The following is a 10677-nucleotide window of genomic DNA, read 5'->3' as shown; positions in this document are numbered from 1 at the left end:
TTAATAAAAAAAAGAAGATTCCATAATATATTTACAAAGAATTGTGTTGATTTTTAGTAGCGAATAGAATTTTTGAAATATTTTTTTTTCTTTTTTGCAAATTTCAAATTCCAATAATAATTATAAATAGACTCTTAAGATTGTTTATAACTATAAATACAAGATATGTGTATTATTTTGTATATATTTTGTATTTGTATTGTTTGTTAAATGTATGTTATGTATGTTTAAATGTGTTGTAAGTGTTTTAAATATGGCCTAATTTAGTTGCTAATATCACAAGGAGATCGTATATAAAACAAAATTGTTAATAACTTAATGTAAATTAATGAAAAAAGTAAACAACTTAAAACAAAAATGCAAATGAACTTCAAAAGTCTTACTAGAGAGTTTTAAAATTAATATTTTGTTTTTGTTTTTTTTTTGTCTTCTTGTTCTTCTCAATTAATTAAAGGCACATTTGTTTTGAGCATTAGAAAAAAAGGAAAACTTAAGGTTACAAACTTAAAAAGATAATCTCAATTTTTTGTTTATGTATAAAAACTAATTTATTGGCACCAAGAATTCACTTGATCATTACAAAAATATTGTGGTTTTATGTTAAAACACAAAAGAAATTTACAGTTGATGGTAAAAAAGCAATTAAAGAGTGTTAAAAACAAACTCAGAAAGTGGTAATGAAGGAAAGAGGTTATAGAGATGGTTTAAAATGAAAGCCTTAAAGTAGACTTTAGTTTTTGTTTGTTTAAAACCTTAAACTCAAGGTATGCTTTAATTTTTTTTTGATTTCACTTCCTGAGCTTGTCTTAAGCTCCCCTTTTAATTGTTTTACCTTTTTTTTAATTTGTTTAATTAAAAATTTGTCTCTTCAATTCATCCTGGTCTTAAATGGAGACCACATAATGTCGATGATGACTTATTTTGTTGTTGTTATAAACTATCTAAATTTTTCACTTAAACTGTTTTCGAAAACTATAAAATCCAAAATTTCCTAAATATTAAACTAATTATAATGTTCAGCAATAACGTCTGATATAAAATTTTTAATGAAAATATTCGATTTGTGTTACTTTCCACATTGGCCTCCAGCATATTGGACACCGTGAGACCCGATAATATAAGATTTGTGGTTACTTTATGGCCTTGGGCTCCTATTAAATTGGAAATCTTTTCAGCCTCTCTTGTGCAGGCCTCAATTTGCATACGTGTGGGCGTATTGGTGCGTGGAACAATTGCCACAAATATACCCACTTCCATGGTTAGGAAGCCCGTTAATTGGCACTCGCTTATTTGTATTAAAGAATCCAATTCCTTCAGCACACTATGCAGTGTTAACAAATCCTTATGTTGGCCCTTTAAGGCATACAAAGCACGATCGATTTGTTTGCGTGAGTAGATAATGCGAAAGGCACCAGCGCAAATGGGACAACAGGAACCCGGCGGTATAATAGAACGGCAGTAGGGGGAAGGCGTATTAGAGCATTTGACTTGACGACATCTTTTGCGTTCCATTTCATTAGTTAACAAGCCCACCTCCCGACATCTACCCTTGTAGTCCACCAAAACATAATCCGCCCATGCAGCACATTCATGGGGATAGTCTACACCATTTATGCCACAGACCGGACCCTTCCAGGTGCAACCACGATTACAGGAGCCCCAATAGGAGAAGGTAGATTTAGTATTCAATAAATCGCAGGCAGATTTGAAAGTCACACCTTTAGAATCGCATACAGAATGTTCCGATTTGGCACAAGGTAACGTTTGATTAACTGCAATGACAAATATAACCAATTAGTTCCAAATTATAGAGCAAATTTTTTAAAAAACCTACCACATTTGTACTGTAAACAGGGCCGGTGCATGGTGGACAAACATATTTGTCTATGAGGCAGACATTGGGTGCCTGGCGCACAATGATAAGTTCCTGGGGTACAAGGATTCCACACCGAACAGGCTCCATACTCTAAATCACTGTCCTGCACACCCAGACAACGGGCTATGCACAAGGAAGGATAAGTGCGGCCATTGCTGCCACAAACCGGCACATAATGTGTGGGACAATTGCAGGGCAAGCTGGTATAGGAAACATCGGTGTAACCTGTAACGATAAACAATATTAATAACTGAAGTTTTTTTTTAAATTCCAAACATTTCCACTCACCTGGCATTTTGCATTGTTTCTTGGTGCAGGTAATTTCCTCCGCATAGCAGGTGCATAAATTACACTCCAAATAAAAGGAGGTGCCATGCTTAATCTTCCTACCACCCGGCAAAACACAGCTTTCATATGAAACACTTGGCAGCGGTTGGCAATGTTCTATGCGTCCCTGTAAACCACAACGGCAAACCTTAAAGCCTCCCCGATTGGCTGTTAGTTGAACGGGTATGCGTACATAAGCACCAAAAGGCACCAAATAATTAGAAGTTTCTCCCAAAGCACAACCCGGTATACATTTGTAGGTGGAAGAACCATTGCGAGCTGCTAAACAAACCTCGCTAGCATTGCAGGGGTGACCTCGACAAGGTGAAGTAATCTTATGATGGCCACCCGTTTCCTTAGGAGCATCACTTTCCTCTAAATAAGGCCTCAACGATATGCAGGGAACACCCTCACGCTCCGGATGTAATCTAGCACAAATGGCATCTGCATTCAAAGAAGTATTCATGCGTGTCCAATCCATGCACTCACTCAATATTTCATAACAATTCTCCCGGCAAATATGATTATAATGACCTTGAATGCTGCAAGGCTTGATTTGCAAAACACAGGCTATAGCCTTCCACTTGTCCGGTGAACATCTGGTCATATTCTTAATAGGCAAATTAACACCCGGCAAACTAACAAATCCTCTTTGTTGCCACATCATCAAATCCGACTTGGCGGCCATATCCGCCTCTACAGTACAGCTGCGAAACAATTCCGTGGGACGATTATTAAAATTTGTACAAAAACTTAAACCATCACAACCCAATTCACACGGTTCGTCCACCTCATCAATACACTGGCGCAATTCCAATTCATTTGGTTGCATTAAACAGGTCGTCTCAAAATTATTCATGGTATTTGTCCAGTCCGTGGTATAGGTTTGGGAACACAACCTGCGACATTTCGAAGACAAAGCCTTCTCACAACAGTGCAATTTGGCACCATCTATGCCCAAACGATTGATTTGTGAAACCTCCGTTTCCTGATTGCTGGTTATAACAGCTGGCACAAAGATTTTACGCTCGGCGGTGAAAAAACACTGCCATAAAGGTAAATGCGGCAAAACAGTACCACAACCTCCCGCTTCTAGCTCTCCTATAATTATATCCGTACTTTCGGTGGTGTTCAAGACGGAACGACAAGTGTTGCGACAATTTTCATTGTCGGAAAAGTCACAACAAGGCAGATCTATGGGGAAAAGAAGGATATTAATTTATATGTAAAGGAGTTTTTATTCCAAACGACTTACATTTGTGGGAATTGGTGACGGGTGTCATGTCCGTAACATTTTTCACACATTGCAATACATCACTATTCTTTTCTCCACACATTTCATGCAAACGCTTGCGATTATTCCTTTTATGGGCAGTGTGAGGTTCAAAGATATCACGACAAGCCTAGAAGGGTAAAAGTAAAATAATGAAATTAGATATTATAAAATACAAATTAGAAAATCTACTATATTTGGAAAAATCAAAATACGTTTAAAAATAGAAACCTTTGAAATAGAACAATCCCTAGAATGGCTTACTCCCCTGTACCTACTGTTCGTAGATTTCAAGAAAGCCTTCGATACCATCTGACGGACTGCCATATGGAAAGCATTGAGAAGAAAAGGAGTAGCCCAGAAAATAACTCGAATCATCCGAGCTATCAGTTCTTCACAACGGAAATATTAGTCAACCATTTCACACAAATGATGGAGTAAAGCAAAAATGCCCCCTATCACCCCGCCTATTCAAAATATTGGTGGATGACATCATGAGCGAAGTCTGTTCAGAGAGAAGAGGTATAACATGGAGCCTGTCATGTCAACTCGAAAATTTGGATTATGAGGATCACATTTGTCTACTCTCGCACAAGATCTCCAACATGCAAGTAAAACTAGAAGATTTGGAAAGAGTAGCACGCCATGTTGGGCATGAGATAAATATCAAGAAAACCAAAGCTATGAGAATCAACAACGTTAGCAGCGATAACAGTTAAGCTTCAGCTATCTAAACAGTACAGTATCAATGAAACAGACGTAAATAACAGGCTCAATAAAGCGAGAGCTGCATTCAGAAGAAAACAACCACTATAGAGAAACTCACAAATATCCAGACGAACCAGCTTTGAATATTCAACGCTTGTGCAAAATCTACTCTGTTTTACGGAAGTGAAACTTGGTTAGAATCGAACATTATCGGGCAAAAACTACATGTTGAACTGAGAAGCTGGGTGAAGGGGGAAAGGGCTGGATGAATTGGAAGGATGTTCAAACTCTCTGAGCCGAAACAAAATCGTTTAGATTTTGTTACTCAGAACAATTGCACAAATAAATATGGAAAAAAGGAAAGAAATAAAACAACATAATTAGGATATTTTCGAATTATTTATTCAATTGCTTGAAGGATAGATTCTTACCCAGTAGAAGAAGTAGGAGTAATACAGAGATGTGAAAAGGTTAGCGTTAGATTTGTATCTCTCCCAAAAAGAAGTATTTATGACACTTTACGATTGATTTAGTACTAATGACAATTGGAAGTATACTGCAACACATAGCATTCTGCATTAGTATATATTGAGGAAAATAGGAATTGCAGGGGAAATGAGGAAATCGCTAAGTGTTGTTGTTGGCGTAAACACTACAGGTATTCATCAACAAGTGCCTCAGAATCATATGCAAAATATTCTGGCCTAATAACATCAGCAATACGAATCTCTGGAAGCTTACCAACGAGGAAGCCATACTAACACAAATAAAACGTAGGAAATGGAGTTGGATCGGCGATACTATCAGAAAGAAACCTGACAGTATAACAATGATGACGCTAGTGTGGAATGCTCAAGGCTTTGTGGAAGCCATATGCTACCAAGGGGATTAATGGAGGAAAAAAATGCTGATAAATATGGAGCTATTTCTCCCCTTTTTAGTTGATACAATATTGAATTCAACTTTCAAATATCAAGAGGAGGTTTTAAAGAAGAACTTAACCACGAAACGAATATTAAATGTTAAGGGATATGAGTATGACCTCATGAGAAGAGAGAAGTCTTAAAAAATTAGACTCAGAGAACCATTTTGTTAGCCAAATATGTATATAAAGTATTGAAGAAAGTGAATGAAACCATGTAAACCTCATTGAAAATCCCAATGTACTTTCACCGACAACATTAAAGATTCGATAAAAGAATGTGATGCTGATTCTACAACATTAGTTACAAATAACTTTTTCTGCATTACTCCTCTTGGAAGCATTTGGCATCTCCATCTTATACGATTTATTGCAGTTGTTTTCGCGTATTTCCCTTGTAAGATTGCACTGTCCTAGTTATTGGATATCGTACTTCTGCCTGTACGATGTTGCCATTAGATCCAGTCTATTATAATTTTGTATGAGTTTCGTTAAACGGTTGTTGTTCCAGCTAAGTAGATGATAGATCTGCTGTAGCGGGTCCTAGGATACTAAGATCAAGTCTCTTGTTATTTTTGCCTTGTATCAGTTTCATTAATCGGTAAGTAGATGACTGGCTGCTGTAGCTGGTCTAGGATAATGGGGCTGTCATCTGTCGTTGCCTAGAAACTACGCACTCTGTATATTTGGTGTAGTGGTGGGGAGGGGAACCTTGCTAATCTTTGATTCCTACCTGTTTCCCAGGGGGTCTGACCTTTGCCATGATGTTATATTATTCTCTTTTCCAGGGGGAGGGTTGGTCAGGGGGCTTCTTGGATGAATTGTTTAGAGGGGGGTAAAATTTAAAAACTCGAAAACCATGATGAACATTTTTCGTCCTTTGCCAGGGATCGAACCTGGGATGCTTGGTTTTGTAGGCAAGCACTTATGCCTCCAATTAGTCCTTTGATAACAATAGAGATTTGGTGCTTAACTCATCTGAATGTTGGAGATCGAGAAAATATGGGCCCGTGCGGATTCTGGTCCTACTGCCTTCCATCGTATACCTACCTTCGGAATATATTACTCCATATACAGATTTTGACAGAGTGTTCAAAGTCTTAATTCCCACCAGGAGTGAGTGGTGTAGGGGTAATATCGTGTACGAATATGACACCAGGATATATACAGACGGTTCTAAAATGAGCTGTGGTGTTGGTTCTGGTGTTTTCTGTGACGATTTGGGTATAGGCATCTCTGTCTTCCGAATGAATGTAGTGTTTTCCAGGCTGAAATTTTTGCGTTTATGATAGCTTGTAATACATTACATGACTTAATACTGGCGGCACTTCTCTCACTGAATGCCTATACAACTTCATCTTCAACTAGTCAGGGAATGTAAGAATGCTCTGTCAAGGCTAGGTCGTCTATCTGACATTAGTTAGTTAGGGTCCCTGCGCAGGCAATGCACAGTCAGACAATTAGACAGAATGGGATCTACTATGGATATCTCCAGTAGCAATTCCACTGGGGAATATTAAAAGTATTATCTTTAGACTCTTTCTTATAAAGGCTGAAAATAGATGGCGCAACTTAGATTCATGTTGGGTGGCCAAATTAATGTTTCTCTCTTTTAACGAAAAACAAACTATGCAACTGATAACCCGTAATAGAAGTGATATATCAAGGTTGCTGGCATTATTAACTGGACCAGGAAATAGAGGAAACGTGAATGCCCCTGAGTGTCAAAAGGCATAAATTCCTGGACAACTACATGTTGACCAAAGTTGGTGAGATATCTGGGACTAAATTTTACGACCTACTGAGATATCTCACGGCTATAGGTTGGGTGTAATAACTTTGACATTTAACGAGTGGTGTGGTCTTGTCAAAACGGGGTCCTTTTGACTCAATTTGACTCTTCTTGACTGTTGAACTACCACGTAAACTAACCAACCAATCATAAAAGGAATTTTCTGTTTATGATTTTGATGCACAATAACCCATTTTTATACCCTTCACCTTAGTGAGAAGTTTGTCATAAGTTTGTCATTCCATTTGTAATTTCTACATTTTTCATTTCCGACCCTATAAAGGGTATATATTCTGGATCCTTATAGATAGGGGAGTCGATTAAGCCATGTCCGTATGTCTGTCTGTCTGTTGAAATCAATTTTCTGAAGACCCCAGATATCTTCGGGATCCAAATGTTCAATAATTCTGTCAGACATGCTTTCGAGAAGTTTGCTATTTAAAATCGAGAAAATCGGCCAACAAATGGCTGAGAAATGAGGAAAAAATCAGGACAACTTCGATTTTTGACCTATTTTTGACATATATCTGGATTACTAAGTTATTAATATAGACAATATGGATATCTAATGATAGATATTTCAAAGACCTTTGCAATGACATATAGAAGACCATAGTAAGTTGGACCTACAATGGGTTAAAATCGGAAAAAATATTTTTTAACCCGAATTTTTTTTCACCAAAAGTTTTTTTCGCTAAATATTAAAAACAAAAAATTTTTTTTAAAATTTAAAAAAATAAAATTAAAAAAAAAATTCGAAAAAAAAAATTTTACAAAAAATTAAAAAATCAACATTGGAAAAAAAATAAAATTTTAAATTATTTTAAATTATTATTTTGAAGAATAATTTGGTGAATATACATAGGTCTCTTACTTGTTTCCGTTTAGATAATTTAAACGAGTTTTGCTCACATTCGCACATGTTTTCTATGAGCCTTAGAGCCATCAACAAATCCTTTAATCGTATCTCTAAAGTCGACGGAGAAAGTTGTGATGAGGATTTTATTAGTATTTGCATACAGAGGGCCTCAAAAGTGAGTAAATATCACAAATTATTTGATTTGTTTTAAGATAATGAAAATCCAAAAATCTATTCATCGATTAAAATTTAAAAGTTTCGGTTTGTTGGAGATTGGCCTAAGAATAGTTTCGGTTCTGAAAACAAAAGATTTAAGTCGGACTATAATGCTACACGCAGTGACAAGGAATGTCTCGTTTTAAGTTTAGTTGACGACTCCTTTTACTTATGTTTCGAATATAAAAAGAGATTCGATAAATGTGCAGAGTTGCATTGAGACACATGGTGACAATAATCTTAAAAAAATCAAAAAATTCTCACTCACTTTAGAGGCTCTCTGTATGTAGCTGTAATTAGTATTTCACAAGTCTCTTCATTATATTAGATCAATATTTTAGGATACATGTGAGATAATTTTTACCGGATTTAGACCCCCTTGTTTACTATCCATCTTCATTTAACACTAATCAAAAGATTAAAGGAACATGTGTATATATAAGGAAATTAGATTCCCAACCTATAATTTCTTTAATTTTGTTTAACCAAAACAAACCGCAATTATTTTGCTTGTCTGCTGAAACACCTAGAGATTCTGGCGGGAAATGAACCCACAACCCTTGGATTTAAAGTCCAGCACCATATAGTGTCTTAAATAAACTTCATTCCCATGAACATTTTCTTTACAATTTTATATTAAAGTTTACCTATCAAAACCAAAAAGGAGGGGCACCAAAATATTTTTAATTAATAAACCCACCCACAAAATTCACGTATGAGTATGGGACAAATGCATTAAATATCAAATTGGACACACACAACTCAATTGACAATCACAGCAGCAGACTCCGTTTAACATGTATCTACATATATATTTCTACTAGATACTAGATAGATAGATTCTAACATTCACTTACCTGTAAACATTCTGAGGTGCGTGCATTGCCGCAACAACGATCACCGGCCTCCTGACGTTCGAAACATGCAAACATGTGTTGCTCATCACTTTGTCGGCATGCATTGATCAATTCACCGGTGGACGATGATGTTGCACAAGCATTACTGCAGCGCGGTGAAACACCCAAAGCACAACAGCGTCGACCAGACCACTGAGAACCTTTGGCAACGGCTGTAATTAAATGGAACAAAAAAAAATAGAAATGGAAAAAACTAAATTAGAGAAATGTAAACAAAACTTAATTTATTTGCAAAAGAGAGTGGAATGGCAAGAGTCAAGAGAAAATCCCTGTCAAACTGGTATAATTTGTTTGTTTTAATTTTTCTTCTAGTTTTTCTGTTTTTATTTTAAGTGTATGTGTAAATTGTCATTGTAATTGATGACAGGCAATTAGATTTAAGTTAACGATCATTTTAAAGTGGCTCTTTATTTTATTTAATTTTTTGTTTGTAGTTGTCGTTGTTGCGCCGTTTGTTTGTTTGTATTCATTTGTGTGCCACACAAATAAATCACATTTCAATTGATTGCAGTACGTACAAAATTAAAGCACAAGTGCCATCCAGACTGCCAGTCATTGAGACAGTTAGTCGGTCAGTCAGCTAGCCAACTGGTTGCAAGTGTTTTCTTTACAAGTGGGCGTTTGTTATTTTCTCTCTTACAAGTGTTCAATTTCATTAGTTCATTTGCCAGATTTGCATGTGTGATTGGATAATCTGGATGTTAAATTGAAAGAGCCTACTAAATGAATTATGAATGGCATAGACGAAGTAATAATGTATGGCAAAACAATTTAACTAAATAAATAAATAAATTTACATTCAGTACAAAGTTTTCAAGCATGTTGATGACAGCCTGTATGGCAGGCGATAATCGCCATGAAGAGCAGCAGTTTAGATTAGATCGGTTATTAAGGAGAAATTTACTTTGTATGAATTATTTTAAATACATTCTATTAACTTTCTAGAAAGTGGTTGATAGATATGATCAGTCTTTTTTTAAAATATTTTTGGAAAAGGAGCACAAATTTATATCCATATAATTTTGTTAAAATTCAATGGTATGAAATGAAGATGAGCTTCCTTTAAAATACTGTCCTCATTTTTCTCAATATCTGGTTATTTTTTATCGTGTCGATATACTGATAGTTCTCATACAAAAACTACCTTAATTGGAAGTATATTGTTACGAAAAACGGTAACCAGAGATTGAGAATTTGGGCGGCATGCACTGCTACTGTTTCTTGGGTACATGTTGCCCCGAACGAGTATGTAATAATGTGCTGTAATATCAGTATCTGGGTTGCGGGTTCAATTCCCGCTTAATACTCTGGCTGTTTCTGCAGACAATCCAAAATGTCACGCAGTTTGTATTTGTTTGAAAAAACAAGGAATTCAGTTTAAGCTGAGAACGAAGAGGAGAATGTTGAACATTTCTAATAGCACTATTTCGAGTTGCCGAGCAAAGGAAACATATTCATGAGATCGGCTTCAGTCTAACCTAATGACCAATGAATTGGAGCGTATAATGAACTCTAAGGTTGGTTTTACTGTGGGGACTCATGATATCGGCTTCAGTCTAACCTATCGACCAATGAATTGAAGCATGTAGGCCCTTTATTTTAGCTTTCCTACGCTCACCTAACCTACTTTAATAAATAGTTGCGCTATCAGGATAGTAGAGAAAGTGTTAAGGAAGGTTTACTGTTCCGCTTTGAAGAAAAAACGAATGGTTTTAATAGGATTGAGAAGGAGAGAGAAGGAGAGTGAAAGAGTTGAAGACTTGTTATGTCACTGTTCCCCTAGTTCG

At 36.2% G+C, this 10677-nt stretch overlaps 1 protein-coding gene across 2 annotated transcripts in view; it reads right to left on the bottom strand.

Annotated features, from left to right (window-relative positions):
• Positions 1–400: 400 nt before the first annotated feature.
• The window catches only part of Reck (Reversion-inducing-cysteine-rich protein with kazal motifs), a 105472-nt gene continuing 95195 nt past the window's right edge, over positions 401–10677 (bottom strand). For both annotated transcript variants that reach the window (XM_065504213.1, XM_065504212.1), the window contains exons 5-9: positions 8831–9042; positions 3459–3606; positions 2165–3397; positions 1835–2101; positions 401–1772 (exon numbers count right to left, since the gene is read on the bottom strand). In XM_065504213.1, coding sequence (XP_065360285.1) covers positions 973–1772; positions 1835–2101; positions 2165–3397; positions 3459–3606; positions 8831–9042 — 2660 coding nt within the window. In that variant the 3' untranslated portion in view covers positions 401–972. The remainder of the gene's footprint in view (positions 1773–1834; positions 2102–2164; positions 3398–3458; positions 3607–8830; positions 9043–10677) is intronic.

The sequence above is a fragment of the Calliphora vicina genome, chromosome 3 (assembly GCF_958450345.1).
Source record: "Calliphora vicina chromosome 3, idCalVici1.1, whole genome shotgun sequence".
NCBI classification, from domain to species: domain Eukaryota; kingdom Metazoa; phylum Arthropoda; class Insecta; order Diptera; family Calliphoridae; genus Calliphora; species Calliphora vicina.
This window is presented reverse-complemented; position numbering and strand designations above follow the sequence as displayed.